The following is a 22,990-nucleotide window of genomic DNA, read 5'->3' on the forward strand; positions in this document are numbered from 1 at the left end:
ATAAGACAATAAAATACAACAATAATACACAACAACGGAAAAAACGGGCGCGAATATTAAAACAAATATATATACAACAAAATAGCAACACAAGCAGGTAGCCAGCTGGAGCACAAGAAGCCAGGCAGCTGGAAGACCGTGGAAGAAGGAAAGAGGAATTGCCAAGAAAAAGGGCATATACACACATTTTACGTTATACCCTACAAAACTCAAGTGAGCGTATTCAGTTCATACAAACTTAATTTATATCACATACATATGTATATTTACCAAACTTTTGAAAAAACCTCTAAAACAGTTCGGTAATATACATACATACATACATAACCACATATGTAAATATAATAAAAAAACTCATCTCAATGCCTATTCTTGCTTAGCTTTGTGTATTCAATCACACTTTTTCCAGCAAGACAAGACTGCTTATTTCAAATATTTACTTGTAAACATTTTTTAGAAAATATTCTTCTGTTTTATAAAACAGTAAGCAGGATAGCAATAAAGAAATAAGCAGAAGCAATTTGCAGGTATGAAATGCAAAAACATCAAATTGAAATAGCATAAAAGGTAAACGTATATACACACATATTCCTGTGTAATTGCATGGCTATTTTTTATATATTAAATTACATACATATATATGGATATACAAATATATAAGAGGACGACAAAAAATATCAAAAATATTTTTTCTATTCCGTTTTCGCGCCTCTCGCTGCTCGAAAGAATATAGACACACATATATACAAACATACGTCACACAATCTTCTTATGCCATACCCTATCAACATTGGGTCAATTAGATATGAAACTTATTTAAAAATAATTTGAAAATAAATAAAAGATCCGAAAAAATTAACAGTACCACAAATTATAAAAACGAATATGTAATTTATTCAAAACAAAAATAAAAAAGGCGCTTAACATAGATAAATATTTCAACGTATATATGTATACTTATTCATATACATACATATTTACATATTCAAAGTCTACATTGTCAACTATCCGGCAATACCTCTTGTTCTTTGGCAAACAAAAACAAGCAGGATTGCATACGAAAAGCGAATTGATCTCTCTAACGAGCTCTCAATTGCTTAAGAACAAAAACATAATCATAAAATCATACAAACAATTTGTGCATGCTAATGTAAAAATTGAATTGATCTCTTCAACGAGCTCTCAATTGCACGAAATATAAGTACATACAAACGTACATATATATGTATATACAAGTCCGAGCATTAGGGTGTACCTAAATACAAAATATTCGGACATAAAATAATTTATATAATAAAAAGTACGGTTTTTAATAGCAATTAACAATTGAAATATATTTTCGAACTAAAATATAAATAAATAATATTATTTTGAAAAAAAAAATGGTTAACAACAACAATAATCAAAATACACCTGCAGGAGCTACACGCCCAAAACAGGTTGCTAAATTTATTTCAGTAAGTGACAGTTTAACAAGATACTGCACTAGATTTGCCTCTTCACCGATTCACGAAAACTCGGAATCGTTATTAGAAATAAAAGGCCAAAATCTTAAAAATTTCTGGGCTCGTCTCCAAACGGCTCATGACGCCATAGTAGAATCTGACGATTCAGACCTACCACAAAATTTGAAACACTCGGCTTACGCAATATATGAAAACTGCTTAGACCAATATGAGGAAACAAAAGCTATGATCTCCGATCAGTTAAAGCTCATTAAAGCAATTGCACCTACTCCCCACAGTAGAGTAGAGCTGCCACAAATGCAACAATATCAAGAGGCAAGTTCAGGCATCCAACTCGAGGTGCCCGCATGTGACACAGAAACATTTTATGGAGGTTATGAAGAATGGCCGTCCTTCCGGGACATGTTTACAGCCGTTTACATCAACCATCCACAACTATCAAAAGCACAAAAATTGTATCACCTCCGATACAAAACAAAAGGTCAAGCAGGCGAAATAGTTAAACAGTTCGCATTAAATGACGACAATTTCAATTTGGCTTGGGAAGCTCTAAAAGCTAGATTTGAAAATGAAAGAATACTGGTCGATAAGCAAGTAACGACACTATTAAACTTGCCTAAAATTAAGAAAGAAACAAGTGTAGAATTCATTAAACTAGAATCCACTGTTTCTAATTGTTTGTCGGTTCTATCGACACTTAATATCCCCACAGACAGCTGGGATCCCATTCTGGTAAATATTTGCACCGCCGCATTACCAGAAAAGTCGTTACTTCTATGGGAGCAATCGCTCTCATCACGAAAAAAGTGCCCAACGTGGCAACAAATGAAAGATTTTCTCACCACCCAATATGAAATTGCGGAAAGGTTAGAAGAAAAAGTAAACAAAACTAAGAACAAACACGACCAAAATGGAAGCTTAAATAGACACCAAGCTAGAAGCAATAAAAATTTAAGCAAAAGCTTTTACAAAACACAAACGTTCACAACAGAACAAAGAAAACAAACGTCATGCGAACTATGTAAAAGAGGGCATAACCTTACATCTTGCGAGAGGTTTAAAAATTTAACAGTTAACGAACGAAATAATTTTGTCAGGTCAAAAAGACTTTGCACAAATTGTCTGTCACATGCGCATACATATAAAAATTGCAAAAGCAAATTTAACTGCTTATATTGTCACAAAAGACACAATTCAATGCTTCATTACAGCAGATATCCCATCTCACCCCAAAGAAGCGCTTATTCACAAAAAAGATCCACGGGTTTAATTGCAAACGCAAACCCCGAAACCCAAAATTCAAAAAATTGCCAAGAGACACCATGTTGCTCAAAGGCACAAAAAACTCAAACGCTGCACAGCCAAACACAAAGTGGACTAGTTACCGAACTAGTTACCACCACACCAACTGAAGTTGTGAAAAAATCAAATAAATGCCTTAATTCACAATTAAGGAAATCTCAATATATAGGGAAACTTCCCCAAATATTAAACAAAACTAAAGAAGATCAGTATTGTGAGCACTTCTCTAAAGCCACAACTACTGGATCAAATAATGGCCGGTACGTCGTACGACAACCACTAGAGCCACAATTTTCTAATACCCCATATAAAAGTAGGAAAAACAAGGTCAGATTCCCTCTGACAACCTCATACAAAAAAACACATATATGTTCGTAACTTTTCGGCCCCGCAGGATGGCTTTCGCCAATAATGAAAAAAAAAAAAACCAAATCTGAACAAATCCTAGAGCGGTGGCGGGCTACTAAACGCCAAATTAGTGCACACGCACTAAAACATTAAATATACTATAACATAGTTGTATCAAAAAGTCGACACCTTTCATAAATTTTCAAAAAAAAAATAAAATCTCCATAGGAAGCTAAGGGATCACCATACTCCCAATGCGATACAATGACACACCTACACTTACAAAAGGCAAAGGTCGCTATTATCACATCTATTCAAGCGCTCCTCATATGGGTGGGTTGTGTAAATCAGCTATACAAAGTTTTCAATTAAGTATACAAAATTATCTACTCCACGAATCGAAGCCGTTCTCTATTCACGGCCACTCTCTCGCAAGATCCCCCTATTATCACAGTCCTAACTCTAGGGCTAAGGAGTACCCATTCCGGCCATATCTGAGCCAGGTGTGGAGTTACTATCCTTATAAGCCGATAACATAGAAAAGGCAAATAATAAACAACCGGTGTACCATATCAATAAAATTAGAAATTGTAATATAACCGCAAATAAAACTAATAAGAGCAAACAACGCATATACATATTTACTATAACAATAAGTCGGATAAACCCGCAAAATATAGGTCCCAACCATACACACCTAAAAGTAAATAAATAACAAATATTATGTTTTAAAACCAAAGGCGTTTTCAGGATTTACGAGTACAGCATGTATAATGCGCTCTCGGCAACTCCACTAGCAGTACGCCGAAATACATGCAATAGCATATACATACGCAATACTAGGCAAAATATTTGCCTAGGGGGCCCAGGATGTTTAAATGAGTTAAGCATCCACCCCCTCTACTCGGTAAAACTGGCGCATCCTAATGCTACAGTGCAATTCACCATATCGCAACACCAACTCAACTCACCACATATGTATATCAACCCACTTATCAAAAGGGATGGACAAAAAAAAAGGAAAAGGGCTCACTTTTTTGGTTGACACTTTTTGGGCACACACAGTTCGCACGTCAACAATCATCTACAAGACATTCGTTTATACACAACCGTGCTGATACTTCCGACTCGTCTGCGCGCCTAATTTTGGATCGGCCGTAATCTTGAACTATTTAATATTTGAATAAGTTTCCATTTTGTGTAACCGGAATTTGTATTACAAATAAATTAACACTAATTTCCTATCCGCTCAAATAATGCTTTTAATTAGTAACATAAATCGCGAGTGTTAGTGACTTATAAAGCTTAAATGCAGTGGTGTGATTCTCACTTGGCTGTGCACCCAAGTAAACAGCTGGAATTATAGTTCCATACTGGAACTGATACTGGTTCCAAGAAACACGAATTACCTACAACTTCACAGTTATTACTGTCAACTGTGAAGTAAAATCGCGAATGCGATGACTGTTTTTTTGATGGCAGGAAATATTTCGTATTGTCCTAGTTCACCACCGGACCCATTCGCTTCGCTTTTTTTGTCTAGGCGCGTTTTTGATGCCAATAATATCAATATCAGCGGCAATTGTACACTTTTGTAAAATACTTGTATAGTATCTTTATTTAGTTCTGCGGTTATTTATTAGTTACTAGAGGATCCGTTCACGCTTTTCTTTGACTGATACATAGATTCATAACCCAACAAAAACAGCAAATTGCTGATTTTGAGGAGTGGTTGTGTGCTCTTTAAACATAATAAAACCGAATTTTTGCGTCGGTGTGTGACAATGGAAAAACGGCTCCATCATTTCACACTGGAGTCCAATCGACAGTCATAAACCATTCTCAAGCGTGGAAAGACGGAAAAGTCGGCTGGCAAGGTTATAGCATCAGTTTTTTTGGGATGCATGTCGTATAATATTCATCAACTGATTACAGAGCCAGTTATGATCCATTGCACCGTGTATTTGGTTGTAGTTCTATTCTACCATTCCCAATATTTAGCGATAATTTTATTTTCGAGGACGGACAGTTTCAAATACTCATACACTTTATCGTTTGCGTTTAAATATTGCACTACTCTGTGCGATTCAAATCGGTACAGGCATTCTTGAGTTATAAATAGTGTTACTAACACGACGTTCTTTTATACTTTCTGACTCTACTGACTTGAAATCATCTCTCCTTAACAAAGCGTGAGACTACGTGGTTTTTTTAATCCATCAATCCCTTGTTTTCAAGCTATTCTCGAAAGCCTTTATGGAGAATTGACCTAACTTCATCAATCTTGCAGCTAATTTTGCTCGATTGGTGATATGTTTAGTAACTTCGCTAGTGCAGTCGTTAGAGTGGTTCTTAGCGCTCCTGTTATGAAGAAAACAAATCCTGCGCTGGTAGGCTCTCTCTTGAACATGACATACATGCCAATGGCACATCCAGAATCTATTTTTCGGCAAATTCACTGAACATTACTCAGAATCGGTAGAGTAAACGGATTTAAAGTAGCTATAACTCGGTAATAACCTTTTTCATCTCTGTTCATACAAGTATTGTATGTTTTACATTAAAATATTACAGAAGTTTTCCATACAAGTACATACATATAATTTTAAGCTAGGAAAGGCATTGGACTTCGAACGTCAACTTAAGGCCACCGCACTTTCTTTTCATTTTGCTCTTAATTTATTACATTTTTATCGTTCGTTAAATTTCTTTCAGCTAACACATTGAGTGCCATGTTTTTGTACGACTCTTAATACCGCGTCGCAGAAAATATACGACAGGGCATGTTTCGCATTCTACCTTGTCGTATGCATTCGTGTGCGGTTACTTGAAAGCTTTTATGTTTCCAGCGTAGGCTTATAATTGCAGAAAATTTTGGTCTGAATTTCATAGCGCTATGATAATTTTTGTTTGTTTTATTATAAAATCTCTGAGCTACATTTTGTGTTTGATTATTTATTCAAATTAGCATTTAGATATATTTTAATATTATACTTTTTAAGGTGCGTAAATTTTGGAAAACAATCAATACATAATAGGACATTGTGAGCAATAATCATTCAAAAACCATCACTCGCTTCCAAAATCTCCAATATTTCACTATCTGCAATCTTTCGCTTCGCAATTTTTAACTAAATCGAAAGAATTAAAATAAAAAAGTAAAACAAAAAAAAAAATCAAAATAAAACTAAAAAACACAAAGTAAACACAGAAATAGCATAAAACCGCGTCTCACATTTTCGTACGACAGCGATTTTTAGGATTCCCTTAGCGTCATGCAGCCCCGTGTCGTTAAAACGTGAGACGTAAGAAAACAATTATTAAATCCAGGTATAAATATATACTACTTTTATACAGCTTTGAAACAAAAAACCACCTTGGGCACAGGAGAAGATTTTTGCAAATACGCTTGGCACTTAATGTGCTAAATGGAATTTGTGAAGTACAAGTAAATAATATGGATAACAAAACACAATATTAAACAATAATTATGCTGAATTTTTAAAAAAATGTAAAGTTCTAATATTTACATATAGAGTATACGCAAAACTAGTTTGAGTGTAGCATGCTTTTGACGAAAATATTAATAGAATTGTTGTTTAAAATATGGGCATAGTATTTCTGTAGCAAAAAAAAATAAATATATATTATTTACCTACGCAAGCTCCCAAATTGTTCCGATGAAAGCCTATGCTACATTGTGGAAGTTGAGTATTTTCGGTATCACCAATGCTAGTGTATCGAGACACATCCTCCCGTATATAATTAAAACTATGTGTTTGACGAGAAGTATATTGACCGGGATCATTATAAGAGGTACGATTATGGTAGTAATAATTTGATAAACCACTGACTGGTGGTGGCGTTGTAGTTGTAGTAGTCGGCTTCATCGTTGTGGTTGCTACAGTTGTTGGTGTACGACGGTAGCAACGGAAGGAACCTTTCGTATTATGGCACTCATACTCAAGTGGACAGTTATGCGTTCCTAATGTGCATTCATCATCGTCTTTAGGAGATGTAAAAATAGATAACATCAATATTTTCATAAGTAAACTTTGAAATTAATCATTATATTTTTTCTGTTATATACCTATACGTAGGTTGCTATATATATTTCTGGCCTAATAATGTAAATAGGCATATTTATCAACGAAAATGTTTTTTTTTGTTTTTTTTTTGTCGATTGCTGTTTTGTTTCGGGCTCATATGCATAGCGCCATGATTCGCCACTTGTGACGATCTTTTAAACGTCTTTTGAAGCACCGCGATCGTATTTTTTCAGTATTTCTTTACACCAATCCACACGAGCCTTTTTTTGAGCGATTGTCAAATTGTGCGGGATCCAACGAGAACAATCCTTTTTTACGGCCAGGTGTTCATGCAATATCGAATGTATGCTGGTGGGAGAAATGCATAGGCATGCCTCTATCTGAAGGTATGTTACATGACGGTCTTGCATTATCAGTTCACGTACGGCATCGATGTTTTCTGGCACAACGGCTCTTTTTGGACGACCTTCACGGAATTCGTCTTTGAGTGAGCGTCGGCCACGATTGAAATCGTTGTACCAGTTTTTCACAGTGCTATAGGATGGTGCTTCATAGCCATACAAAGATTTTAGTTCATCGATGCACTCTTGTCGTCATAATCCACGTCGAAAGTTGTGAAAAATGATCGCACGAAAATGTTCACGAGTTAATTCCATTTTTTGGCAGAGATGAATTTTTAAATCCCTGTAAATAAAACAATTCACGATTAAATGACAAAACGTTCTGAGTGATGTTATGCTAAAAAATGTCAAACTTTCCAATGGAAATGTCAGATTACACCTGGCAACACTTAGTGTTGCCCTAGGCCAGAATATATATAGCAGGCCTCGTATAAGTATATAAGATATAAGAGTTTTTAAACTCTCGTAGGAAATTGAATTTTTTCTCGTTGTAATTTTTGCTTACCATCGCAGTTGCCTGTTTCGGCATTTAGTGTATAACCGGTACCGCAGCTTTGTAGTCTAACGCAGACATATGATCCGTATGTATTGTCACATCGTTGCGTTGGTAAGCAGTTATGGTTATTAATAGAACACTCATTTATATCTGGAAAACGTACGTGTATGTAAGATAATATTGTGAATACAATTTGTATGTAAATTAGTTAATCTATTTCAATATATACTTCTTCCTAAAAACACTACATACAGTATGTACACATAAGTATTGGCATATGTGGTCTTCATTTTTCTACGTACTTCTATGAGCAATCATAGTAAGACTTTGCCCAAAATTTTAAAATTCTTCATTTATTCTTCAAAACCTATTCCATCCCCCACAAAGTAATCCCCCATGGTCACAACACACCTGGGTTAACGTTTTTTCCAATCCTTGAAAAAGTTGTTAAAGTCAATTTCCCGAATAGCGTTCTATGTGCGTAACGATTTATGTTTACTTTCTTCAGTTGACTCAAAAAGGCTTCTCCGGTGCGGTCGTTTCAGTTCGATGAAGAGCCAGTAGTCACACGGAGTTAAATCAGGCGAATACGTTGATTGCGGCACAAAGAATAAATACAGTATGCGACGGTACATTATCGTGGTACAGAAACCGAGAGTTGCCGGCCCACAATTCCGGCCACTTTTTACGAATAGCTTCGCGCAAACGACTCATAATGATCAAATAGTATTCCTTGTTGACAGTTTTGCTGGTCGAAAGGCATTCGGAGTACACCACACCTTGATAATCAGGGAAACTTGTCAACATAACCTTGATTTTTGACCTGTTTGACGTGGTTTTTTAGGCTCCGGATCACCTTTGCTACGACATTCGACCTTTTCCAAAATTATGAGCGTTTCCGCACCAGAAATTTGATCCCGAAAACACAAAATTTAATGGAACTTCTTTTTTTGAACTATTTCAACTGTCATAAAAATTGTCGAATGCACTTTATTTACCCCAGAATGACGCGAATGGGTTTTCGCGCGAAACTATTATTAAAAAGTTTTACTTTTTTCTTTTTTGCCCATAGTATTATATAATACTATATAGTACATCATAAAATACAATATAACCCCAAATAAAAATATGAGAGGAACGCATTTAATCATTTCCTTAATTTCGAAATACATATCACTTTAAATTTTAATTTCGATATGATATTAAAATACGTACATATATTAATGGCTTAATCAAACCTAGGTTCATGTCATGTTTCGGGAAGATTTCTTGTCAAATGAAAAGGCTTTCTCGACAAACACAGTTTGCACATGCTATAGTGGTCCAATATCGACGGTACTAACAAATTACCAGCTTGAAAGATGTGTGCAAAATTTCAGATTGATATCATAAAAATTGAGAGCCTATTCGCGTATGAACGGACAGACTGCCATAGCTAAATCGACTTAGGGGATCAAGCTGAATATTTATATACATATACATATGTTCTACAGGAACTCCGACGTTACCTTCTGGGTGTTACAAACATCGTTGCAAACTTAAGTAATAAACCCCTTTCCGTGTGTTCTACTACTGGATAGCTGAGCTTCATGGGCGCGCTCAGTACTTCTTTCTTGATTGTCCCGCCTTTACGAGATCAAGACTTAAACACTTGACACTAACATTTTCAGATGTCCCTCCGAACTGTTGGCTATAAAAATTAAACGATTGAGAAAATTTTTTTGTCCGCAAGGCGCTATGCAGATTTGTAACCCAATTACTGGAGTTATATTTTTATGGAATCACATAATAGTGGAAACTTTGGATCAGCCATCTAACCTAATTAATATACTCTGCTCAAGGAATAAAAATCCATCTGATACCTAAACAGTACTTTGAATAGTGTCATCCCAACTCTGCTTAAAATGAAAGAAACTATTGCAATGGTTTACTAAATTCCAAAAATTGAGAAAACTCACACTCTCTATGTATGCCTCTAATAACTTAGATTGACTATCTTATAAAGAGTATTCTCCGAATATGGTCAGCAGCAAGATTTCCTGTTTCCACATCTCAAGAAAAAAAAACGATTTCTTGCTGGAACTTAGGGACTTATTTTCGATAAAAAAAACAAACTTTAGCACATTAATCGAAAACTTGAATGCCGCTATAATCGGTACATCGCTCTCGATAGTGACTGGAATAAGTAAAATAGAATTTTTCAAAAATATCCCCTTAAATTGATGAGACTTTTTAAATCTTGGTGTTAAAAACCTTGGAGCTCTGTTGTTTTCTTAGACTCACCAACACTTAGTACTCACCCACACATGCGTTCGTGGTTGCATCAAGATTAAAACCTATTTTGCAATCACAACGGTAACCACCAATGTCATTGATGCATATCTGACTGCTATCACATGCATATTCATCTACTAAACATTCATCAACATCGATACAGCCATCGTTTTTATATTGGAAACCGGCACTGCAGATATTTTCACATTTCTCTTTGTGTGGGTCGCACTTCTTGGAATTCACGCTCAAACAATGGAAACCGCCCATAGTGTTATGGCAATACTGACTGTTTTTACAGTTGTGTAATTTAAAAGCACATTCATCAACATCCAGACATTTTCCTTTGTTATGGTTAAATTCATAACCAACGTCGCAACGTATTGAATCCACTTTGTTAAAGTTTTCTGACCGGTTATCCCCAATTACGCCTTGTTTTGACTGTGTTTCTCCATTTCCAACATCGTCTTCGTCAACATCCTCTATGTCTTTCCCCACATTGACTTCATTTTTGTGTACTTTATCAGTATCTACAAATTTATATATAAAAAATTAGTTTTGCTTATATAAATCTGGTGTTGATTTTTTGAATGTAATAAGTTAATATTAAGAGATAAGGTATTGGATAAAAATACGTTTGATCTAATTAATTCAAATTACTATGTTTGATATTATTGCATAAAATTAAATTAATGAACTATGTAAAACTTCACTGGAATAGAAAAACAATGAAACCTTTGTATTTAATACAAAATAACAAACGTTAAAAATATGTTTATTTTGATCGGTCAGTTTAAATTTCAGCTATTTGCTACAGTTGTCGGATCTGGAGAATTTCTTTTTGCTTTAGATAATAACATGTTTTGTTGCCGTAGATAACACTAGCCGACAATGGATTTTGCTCTGAAATAAAAATTATATATTTTGGTTCCTGTTAGTATGTATATCATTAGAAAAATAATAAAAAAAATCCTTAGGTCCAATTACGATAATATTATTGAAGTTATACTTCTTACATCTGATAACTCAAAGCGAACTTAATGATCTGATTCGTGACCTTGATTTACCAAAAGAGGAATCAGAACTTTTAGCTTCTAGACTAAAACAATGGAATTTATTGCATCCAGAGACAAGAATCTGGATCAAGAAATCTTATCGGAAACGACATAGTACTGTTGTGGATTTCTTTGAAAAGGAAAACGATCTAGTCTATTGCAAAGATGTATATGGGCTTATGAAAAAAATGTTTTGTACCTATTCACCTGATCAGTGGAGACTATTTATTGATTCATCGAAAATAAGTTTGAAGGCGGTTTTGTTACATAATGGTAACGAACTTCCATCTGTACCTCTAGCGCATGGAGTACATATCAAAGAAACCCATGAAAATATCAAAAATCTACAACAAAAAATTCAGTATGCTAAACATTCTTGGAAAATTTGTTCTGATTTAAAAGTAGTTGGGATGTTACTAGGTATGCAAGCTGGTTACACAAAATTTTGCTGTTTTATGTGGGAATGGGATAGCAGAGCTCGAAGTAAACACTATATCCAAAAAGAGTGGCCAAAAAGAACAGACTATGTACCTAATCAGAAAAGTGTGTCCAATCTTCGTCTTGTTGAACCCGAGAATATTGTATTGCCATCATATAAAATTAGGCTTAATGAAAAATTTTGTAAAAGCAATGGATAAAACGGGAGAAGGTTTTCAATACCTTAAAAGTATATTTCCGAGACTTAGTGATGCGAAATTAAAAGAAGGGATTTTTGTGGGGCCAGAAAAAAAAGCATGGCTTTCATTTGTTGAGGTTGTAAAAAATTTTTTGGGTAACACCAAATCACCCGATTATGAAGAACTCATATCAAGCCTATTGACGGATTTTCAGGCCTTAGGGTGTAACATGTCCCTAAAAATACATTTCCTACATTCGCACTTGGATTTCTTTCCTCCCAATTTAGGTGCAGTCAGTGATGAACATGGGGAGAGATTTCACCAAGACATATTGAGAAAAAGAAAAGGTGTCAAGGCAAATGGACTCCTAGCATGCTGGCAGACTATTGCTGGATATGTTTACGTGATAATCCTGACTACCAATAAGGCAGAAGTTCAAAAAAGTACAAGAAAATATAAATTGAGGGATAAAAATTTGTAATATTCAATATATTTTTTTTTTGCAAAAACTTTTCTTTTATTTTCCTCTTAACCTGGACCTAGCAATTTTTTTTATATTCAAATTATATATGTACCTTATCAAAGCAACATAAAAAAACAAGTTTGGTTTCAGAGCAGAAAAAAAATGTCAAAATAGTCGGCTAGAGTAATATATCGTTTTTGGATATATTTGTGCTCACGATTCCCGATTCCCATTCACTATTTTCCTCTCGTTTATTTTTAAGTCTTTATTTTCATTTTACATAACAAAAATTAGAAAACTTGGAACAAATCAACATACGTACAAGTATATAAATAATATCAGCTTAGTTCTGAAAAATTAGGAGGCATAGAAGGAAACAGAGATACAATTGTCGAAAACATATAATACATATTTATTAAACGTCTTTTATGAGTTCTACTACGATACAATCATCCTTGTAACTTTCTTTCAACACTTTTAAATTCTAGTGGAGGATGGAGTCATGTGTATTTTATTTATTTATTATAATATGACTTGTAAATCAATTTACAAACATACTAGAAAAAAAAGGAACTGGCTGCTTAGGCCTTCGTCCCATTTTGTACATATTAATTTACTTATATAAACATTTCAATTTTAAATTAATTTTAATAATATAGCAGGTAGATGTTTTCTTATATTTTCGTAGTCCAGTGTGGCTATAGCGGTATGCAAATCAACATTTTGCGATGTGTCATTGTAACAGTTTATTAGATGTTGCATGGTCAGGGTATCATTGCAGTTCATGCAAAGTGGTGGTGAATCTTTTGAAAGTAAATATCCGTGCGTTAATTTTGTGTGACCGAGTTTAAGTCTCTTCAAAACAAGTTGCTGGTGTTTTGTTTTAAAATTCGATTTACTGCCATGCTGTTGAGATAACTGGTGCATAGTTTTATAATGAGCATTAATTTTGTTTTCATAATTAGAGACACGTTGTTTTTTGGTGAAGTTTGCAAGGCACCTTTTAATATCTTTTTCGGTGTAGTTATTTAATAAAAAAGTAGGATGAGAGTGTGCGTCTTTTGCTAATTGATCGGCATTTTCATTACCCGTAATGTTTACATGCGCTGGCGTATGTAAAATTTTTATATTTTTGCCTCGTATTAGAGTCTCCTTAACCCTACGTGTGAGAATATCACTAATATTTGCAGCTTTTAAAGCGTTTATAGATGAGAGACTATCGGTGCATATTATTAGTTTACAGCCTTTAGGTTTTAATTTTGCAGCTTCTTCAATTGCTGTAATTTCCGAGGTGAATATAGCGGTGTAGCTAGGCAAAAGTCCATTTTAAAAATGTGGAACGCTTCACGATTTTGCGTCATCATTGCGCAGGGATGAATGTAGAAGTGTAGAAGTTCATGCAAGTGAGGAAAGTTCTCTGATCGCCATTCACTTGGGAATGGTCAGAAACGATTCTTTTACACATGGCTCAAGCAGCTCACTACTTCCGGTCTTTGACCAAGTATCCTCTGGGTAGCCAGCTGGTTGATGTCCTCGTAAAAACAAAGGCTGACATCACCGCCGTCCAAGAAATGCGATGGACGGGACAAGGACTGAGACGAGTAGGTCCTTGTGACATTTACTACAGTGGCCATATAAAGGAGCGCAAGTTTGGTGTAGGATTCGTGGTGGGAGAGAGACTCCGTCGCCGAGTACTATCATTCACTCCGGTGAATGAACGTCTAGCCACAATCCGCATCAAAGCGTGGTTCTTCAACATATCGCTGATTTGCGCCCACGCCCCGACGGAAGAGAAGGACGATGTGACCAAAGATGCCTTTTATGAGTGCTTGGAGCGCACTTATGAAGGCTGCCCCCGCCACGATGTCAAAATCATGCTTGGCGACTTTAACGCCAGGGTGGGAAAAAAGGTGTCTTTGGCTCTACGGTCGGTAAATTCGGCCTCCACGACGAAACATCCCCTAATGGGTTGAGGCTGATTGACTTCGCCGGGGCCCGAAATATGGTTATATGTAGTACTAGATTCCAGCATAAGAAGATTCATCAAGCTACCTGGCTGTCTCCGGATCGAAAAACTACCAACCAGATCGATCATGTTGTGATAGACGGAAGACACATCTCCACTGATTTAGATGTGCGTGCGCTCCGAGGTCCTAACATCGACTCGGACCACTATCTTGTTGCAGCTAAGATTCGCACCCGCCTCTGTGCAGCAAAAAACGCGCGCCACCAAACACAAGGAAGATTCGACGTCGAGAAGCTGCAATCACCACAGAAAGCCGAACGATTTTCTACTCGGCTTGCACTCCTGCTCTCTGAGAGCACTCGTCAACAACTCGGTATAAGGGAACTGTGGGACGGAATTTCAACTCTGTACAGCTGCAACCAAAACCATTGGTTTTCGGAAAGAGCAAAAGAACAGCTGGTACGACGAGGAGTGCCGTGTCGCAGCGGAGAGAAAACAGGCTGCCTACCTCGCAACGCTACGATCGACCACTACACGTGCGGGATGGGATAGATACCGAGAGTTGAAGAGGGAAGCGAGACGCATTTGTAGACAGAAGAAGAAAGAGGCCGAAATGCGTGAGTACGAAGAGCTTGATAAGCTGGCCGACAGGGGCAATGTTCGAAAATTCTACGAAAAAATGCGGCGGCTTACGGAAGGTTTCAAGACCGGAGCGTACTCTTGTAGAACCCCCAAAGGTGATCTAGTCACTGATGCCCAGACCATACTTAAATTATGGAGGGAACACTTCTCCAGCCTGCTGAATGGCAGTGAACGCACAACACCAGGAGAAGGAGAACCCGATTCCCCAATCGATGACGATGGAGCAGACGTTCCATTACCCGAACATGAGAAAGTTCGAATAGCAATTGCCCGCCTGAAGAACAACAAAGCGGCAGGGGCCGACGGATTGCCGGCCGAGCTATTCAAACACGGCGGCGAAGAACTGATAAGGAGCATGCATCAGCTTCTTTGTAAAATATGGTCGGACGAAAGCATGCCCAACGATTGGAATTTAAGTGTGCTATGCCTAATCCATAAGAAAGGTGACCCCACAATCTGCGCCAACTACCGTGAGATTAGCCTCCTCAACATCGCGTATAAGGTTCTATCGAGCGTATTGTGTGGAAGATTAAAGCCCACCATCAACAAACTGATTGGACCTTATCAGTGTGGCTTCAGACGTGGCAAATCAACAACCGACCAGATATTCACTATGCGCCAAATCTTGGAAAAGACCCGTGAAAGGAGAATCGACACACACCACCTCTTCGTCGATTTCAAAGCTGCTTTCGACAGCACGAAAAGAGCTGCCTTTATGCCGCGATGTCTGAATTTGGTATCCCCGCAAAACTAATACGGCTGTGTAAACTGACGTTGAGTAACACCAAAAGCTCCGTCAGGATCGGGAAGGACCTCTCCGAGCCGTTCGATACCAAACGAGGTTTCAGACAAGGCGATTCCCTATCGTGTGACTTTTTCAACCTGCTTTTGGAGAAAATAGTTCGAGCCGCAGAACTAAATAGAGAAGGTACCATCTTCTATAAGAGTGTACAGCTGCTGTCGTATGCCGATGATATTGATTTCTCCAGGCTGGACAAGGAAGCACAGAAAATGGGTAACGAGGGCAAGACGAAATATCTCCTGTCATCAAACAAACAGTCGTCGCACTCGCGACTTGGCACTCACGTCACTGTTGACAGTCATAACTTTGAAGTCGTAGATAATTTCGTCTATCTTGGAACCAGCGTAAACACCACAAACAATGTCAGCCTAGAAATCCAACGCAGGATAACTCTTGCCAACAGGTGCTACTTCGGACAGGGTAGGCAATTGAGAAGCAAAGTCCTCTCTCGACAAACAAAAACCAAACTCTATAAGTCACTCATAATTCCCGTCCTGCTGTATGGTGCAGAGTCTTGGACGATGTCAACAACGGATGAGTCGACGTTGCGAGTTTTCGAGAGAAAAGTTCTGCGAAAGATTGATGGTCCTTTGCGCGTTAGCCACGGCGACTACCGCATTCGATGGAACGATGAGCTGTATGATATATATGATATATATGACGACATTGACATTGTTCAGCGAATTAAAAGACAGCGGCTACGCTGGCTAGGTCATGTTGTCCGAATGGACGAAAACACTCCAGCTCTGAAAGTATTCGACGCAGTACCCGCCGCGGGAAGCAGAGGAAGAGGAAAACCTCCACTCCATTGGAAGGACCATGTGGAGAAAGACCTTGCTACGCTTGGAATATCCAATTGGCGCCAGGTAGCGAAAAGAAGAAACTACTGGCGCGCCGTTGTTAACTCGGCTATAATCGCGTAAGCGGTGTCTACGCCTACTAAGAAGAAGAAGAAGAAGAAGAAGTGCAGATCTCAAACTCAGATTCAATTTTATCGTATCATATCAGGTTTTTAGTAAAGTTAATTTATTGCCTATTTTATATTTTTTGTGAAACACAGACGTTACAAAAAAATAACATGAAGGTAGTGGCATATTTACACAAAACTCTCCACTCTTTGCTTGACTGTGTCATACAAAAACGCGCAAAACTTGGTATAATATCAATAAAGGAAACAATATTTTGTCACAAAAGATTACGTTACGTAACAAAAGTTGATATACCTACAGGTAGTAAATATTTAGTTCAGAATTTAAGAAGAAATTTAATTTTTAGACCTAATATAATACATAAACGTACAGCTACAACTTCGGGCGCCCGGGGCCAAGGATATTCTGCCGCCCTCTTTATCTTCCTAACTACAAGTTTCATAAGTTAGCTCAAACAAAAGTGAATTTTTACAAAATATCTTTGGTATTAAGTATATAAAATTTAAGAACTAGAACCCACGCAAATTCTGAAGTTCCAAAATTGTCACAATATGGTTTTTGAGGAAATTGAAAGTAAATTTACAAGACATCTTTATAAAAGCCATAGAAAAAACCTATTTTCGCCCTATATCTTGTACACTTTTGACACAATTTGCAGGAATTTTTGCCCAAATTGGAGTTTTTAAATACCATTTTTGAAAACTTGAAGAAATAAAAGAATGGATGATGGAGTCATGTGTAGAAGTTCACGCAAGTGAGGAAAGTTCTCTGATCGCCATTCACTTGGGAGTGGCCAGAAACGATTCTTTTACATATGACTCAAGCAGCTCACAACTTCCGGTCTTCGACCAAGTATCCTCTGGGTAGCCTAAGAACATCCGTTCGAAGGCGAGCTAAAGTGAGAAGGCGAAACATCCCCATAGGGTTGTGCGCTGGGTGTGGGACCCGCCACGTAAAAAGCTCACCCCAATGAAACACTACCAACAGCCTCGGATGAGAAACCCCCCTTTTGATGACGGCCATGGCAAACGAAATAAGGACAATGATATTAGGGCATGCACCTGGAATGTCCGGTCCCTTAATTGGGAAGGTGCCGTTGCCCAGCTGGTTGATGTCCTCGGGAAAATAAAGGCTGACATCACCGCCGTCCAAGAAATGCGATGGACGGGACAAGGACAAAGACGAGTAGGTACTTGGGCATTTACTGCAGTGGCCATATAAAGGAGCGCAAGTTTGGTGTGGGATTCGTGGAGGGAGAGAGACTCCGTCGCCGAGTACTATCATTCACTCCGGTGAATGAACGTCTAGCCACAATCCGCATCAAAGCGAGGTTCTTCAACACATCGCTGATTTGCGCCCAAGTTATGGTTTACAAAATAAAAAGCTTCGGCCATTTTTTTGACAACCGTATTTATTGAAGTGAATCTTAAGACTAACTAACTTTTCATTCCTTATTAGTTTACATACTCCTTATTCTAATGCTAACTGTACTGACATTCTTAGTTAGTTCGATTCTAATATTAGGCTTAACTGTATTATCGTTCGACATTAGCTTATTTACTTATATATACTTATTTATGTATGTATATATGTATGTATATATTTATGTTTTTAGTTGAGTTGGCGTTAGTATACCTGAAATACGCTGCCTCTCTTTTTCCACAACTAAGCCTAATGTGGAACCTAATTTTATGTTAGTAAGCTATTAAGCATTTACTAAATACATACATAAGTATATATTATTACAAGGTGTTTAGAGTATAGGAATGTAACTCCTCCACCCTTTGATTTGAGATTCTCCTGGATCTCATTACAAAAATATATGTATAATAATTTTATTGAATTTTAATTAATTCAATCGATAAAATAAGTTTTTTTTATGAATATGTAAATTGTAAACATTTTTAATTTGGAGTTGTTTTCAATATGATTTTAATAACTTAGCGTATCTATGTATAGGTGCATTCCACTGTTACGTACAGACAAGTTCAACTAATTTTAAGGTTTTATCAGATATATATATATTTTTCTCTAATTTCATCGATTATATGCTAGTCTTTAATAGTGCGAAGAAATATTAAAAAAAAAGTCATGAAATACTGAAGAAAAATGCAAACAACCCACGTCACGTACGGGACACATCAAGTCAACCAACATTCGAAATCGTTATAGTTTTATTCAGATTTCAGCGAATATATTACAGGTGCACAAAAAGTGTCTTCGAAGGAAATTATAAATAAGAATCAAGCTTGCTACTAGCGAAAAAAAATATTAATTAAAACACATATTTATAATTCAAAAACATTTATTTTATATTTGTCACGTACAGACGAGTCGCGTCAGTACGGGACATAGTTCAACTTAAATCTATATTATATGTATGTAAACATCAATATGTAAATAAAGTTTTGTCTTGGGAAAGGCAATGTTTTCTGCACTCCACAACATTCTCAACAGTTTTAATAAAATGGAAGTTGGAAATTCCAGTTATCGTTTGGCATTGTCCCACGGCGATGCACTTTTAATCCTTTCATAAATTTCAGAGGATGCCACATAAATCACACGGGTTTTTGTGGGCTCATCATTTTCTCCCTTACAAGTCTTTTGATATTTCCGCCAACTCCGTCTTTCATACCTTTTCCATGCGATGTAGCAAAATATTTCCAATAAAAGAGCCTTTTGTACTTTTCGCTCAACATTGATGTTAGTTTAACCATATAACGGTTCTTAAATTCCGATGAAGGGCCGTCACTCCAAATAATTTCCGCTGAAGGTAAGTCTTCATTTTCTTTATGCATCAAGTCAAACAACTTAGTGATGAAAACAAAAACTGTATCCTTGTCTTTCGAATTTGCATCTGAGTATATAAGATATGTTTGGCAATTGCCTTTGTAAAAACTTGCAGCAGTAAATAAGAGAACACTTGTTCGTGACCAGAGTGCGCTTTGAACTTCATTCTGGTATTCACAGCCAAAAGACATCGCAAAATCAACTTGAAGGATTTGCACATTTTCATTGCATTGGTCTTTTTGAAATTCACCGGCTTGAACTAGTTTTAAATTAACATGCTTCATCATAATATGGATATAATCAATCAATTTTTCTTTAAGTTCACCTGAAATTGTTTCGTGGTTTACTAAACGTAGTTTATTTTCTGATTTTTTTTCCCATTCTTTCCATACACAGATTGTACTTAAACTCATAGAAATTAATATTTTTTTGCCATCAGAACAAGTATCACATTCATTTTTCCAGGACTTCGAATCCAAAGAAGGATCACATAAAATCATAGTCCACCAGTCGTTACAATAATTTTGTTTTAAACCTTTCAATTTGAACATAAAATTTTCATGAGTTAAACATTTGCACTGGTCTGAAGGTGTGTCTTTCATTAGCAAAACGTTTTTCGGTCTTAGACTACAAAATTTTGAAAATCCAATTTCGATATTAGGAAAAAATTCTTTAAAAATGCAAAAGGCTTCTCGTAGGTACAAAGTCAAATAATGCTTTTGACACTTCTTCCTAATGCCGTTTTTCCAAACAACGATGAAATCATTTGCGCCTGGGCAGGTATACACAATATCCGGACGATAGTAAAATGCTTTCATATCGTCATAACGTGTATCGTCACCTGATGTGCTAATGTTTGGGCTTTCTGCCAGAGCAATGTCCATTTTACGCGCTAGTTCTGTAAAAACCACTTTTTTCTTTCTTGATGATTGAGGCAGTGCTTTTAGAGCCTTTTGAACAGCTTTAGATAAAGTCTGTTTCGACTTGTACGAAGATTCAGTACTTACAGAAGAATCAGTAGGATTTTTAAGTTCAACCCGCTTTTTTGCCCTTTGCAATCTTTTCTTATCCCTTTCCTTAAGTAAAATTGCGTTTAACTCACCTTGAGAAAGATTTTCTGCTTTTCGTTTATGAAGCTCACGCAATCTTTTAGTCTCATTAGCGATAAAGTTTGGATCTTTCTCTTTTTGCTTCTCTCGAAATTTTCGCATGCAGCTAGCACTGGTTGATGGTCGCTCATTTTTGCGTTATTGAGATTTGCAGTACAAAAAAGGGCTTTGTTTATTGTAAAAGTTGAAGATGTCAGATAACTTATTATTTGGCGTCACGTACAGACACTTTATTATCACCAAGAATGTATTGTAAGCAAAGCGATTTCAAACAAAATTGTTTCACCAGTTTTTAGACCGCTAAAAGTTAGCTGTTAACAGAAAAATTCAATTTGTGTAGTCGACTTGTTTTATAATTATTAATAGAAAAAGGAATTAAGCGTCACGTATGGGACATCGAAACTTACCTTTCCGTTATGATTACTTTCTTATCAAAAAAACACTTAACCAAAAAAATTAGTATGCAGTTGAATACAGCGGACTATACACTATAACTAAGAACAGAAATCTCGTTTCTATCTGATAAACAATAGCGGTAGCGACCTTGCAAAAAGTTGTGTTAAAACTAATGAAAAAATCCGACTTGTTGTTACTCTCAATAAATAACGGTATTTACAAAAAATGAGACATACTCACTGCAATTTTTGTAAATTATTTTAGATGAGAACATAATCTCACTATGTACGTGCAATAATATATAAAAAATGCATATTTGTAAAACAGTTCAGAGTTCCACTTTTTTATGGAATGCACCTATAGTGCTTAAGCAAAAGAAACGTTGTTTTATATTAATATTAATATAAATTATGATAGGTAATTATTGTTTTATATTTTTACAATTTTATTTTCAACAATGGTAAGTATATATTTATTAAAATTGAGACGATCGATGGGAATATAGGTTATATACATATAAATAATATTTCATATTTGAGGTATGTACGTTTTCTAGATTTAAATTTTGATTTTTCTTTGTGTCTATCGCTTTTATAATTTCGAATGAAACCTTCTCTCCTTTTTTCTAGGTAATTTTCCTTTCTTGTGTTATGTTTAGAAATGATCTTCAATTTTGCTTCTTCTAACCGATTTTTAATTATGCTATGATTAACTTTGTTGTTTTGAAAATTTAAAGGAGTAGCTTTTATTGTGGTATGAAGTGAATTGTTATAAAGTTTTACGGCTTTACACATTTGAATAGTAATTGAAACTTTTTCTTCTAAATTTAGGGTTCTTATACGTTCGGTAAGAGTATTATTTATTCTCTCTACATCTGAATTTCCCGTATGGCTATGTGGTTTAGTGGCATGAAATTCTATATTTTCTCTATTTAAAAATTCCCGGATTGGTTTTGAATTAAATTCATTATCGAAAACAAACTTTTTTATATGGCCTTTAATTGACAAAAATTCATTAATTTTATCTATGATCGTTTGAATATTTCTATCGGGTAAATGGAAAGAAATAACATGTTCTGAAAATTTATCGATGAATATTATAAATGACTGTTTACTGTTAACATAAGAATCTAGATGAACAATTTCATTAACTGTATTTGGTGCTTCGGTAATTTGAAATTTAGCTTTGATCGGGTTTCTATCATATTTTCCACCATTACATATGTCGCAATTATTTATTATTTCATGGATTTTAATTTTTAGTTCTGGATGATACACTTTATGTTTCATTCCCTCGTAAGTTGGAATAATGCCCGAATGTCCTACTTCGATTTTATGGAAAAACGATATTTGTCTCTTTAGTTCGTATTCATCTTCGATATCTTTGGCAAAGTTTGTACAATTTACAAAAGAAATATTTTGATTGTTTGCGAAAGAATTTAAAAGTATTTGTTCTACTTCATTATGTTTCTCTTCATTAAGATCAAAATATATAGCGATCTTACCTTTTTCAAAATGTTTATTTACAATATTAATAACGTTGTGAGAGTTAATATCTCTTATATCGATAAAAATGCGTTTGTTTTTGAAAATATTTTCTACTTCTTTTTCTTTTGCTTCGACTAAAATTAATTGCTGTTTGAAACGATTTACGACTGTATTGAGAATGTTATAGTGATTATAAAGATTTTCTTCAGCAGAATGGCTAGTTTGGACTTCTATTGAAAGCATTCTTTGGTCTTGTTGTTCACCAGCGTTTAAATCTTTTATTTACAACATTTTGTTAAGGGTCATTCCCAAATTTTCGGAATTCACCATGTTTATTTCATCACTGTTAATTCGGCTCAGAAAATCCGCTATTTTATTTTCTTTACCGGTTATATAATCGA

At 35.9% G+C, this 22,990-nt stretch overlaps 1 protein-coding gene across 7 annotated transcripts in view; it reads right to left on the reverse strand.

Moving 5' to 3' along the window:
• The window catches only part of LOC120782056 (fibulin-2), a 50,771-nt gene that overhangs the window by 8,384 nt on the left and 19,397 nt on the right, over positions 1-22,990 (reverse strand). For all 7 annotated transcript variants that reach the window (XM_040114213.1, XM_040114212.1, XM_040114209.1 and 4 more), the window contains 3 exons: positions 10,363-10,863; positions 8,072-8,212; positions 6,772-7,122 (listed from right to left, as the gene is read on the reverse strand). In XM_040114213.1, the coding sequence (XP_039970147.1) occupies positions 6,772-7,122; positions 8,072-8,212; positions 10,363-10,863 (993 nt within the window). The remainder of the gene's footprint in view (positions 1-6,771; positions 7,123-8,071; positions 8,213-10,362; positions 10,864-22,990) is intronic.

Source organism: Bactrocera tryoni, unplaced genomic scaffold (assembly GCF_016617805.1).
Source record: "Bactrocera tryoni isolate S06 unplaced genomic scaffold, CSIRO_BtryS06_freeze2 scaffold_925, whole genome shotgun sequence".
In the NCBI taxonomy this organism is placed as follows: domain Eukaryota; kingdom Metazoa; phylum Arthropoda; class Insecta; order Diptera; family Tephritidae; genus Bactrocera; species Bactrocera tryoni.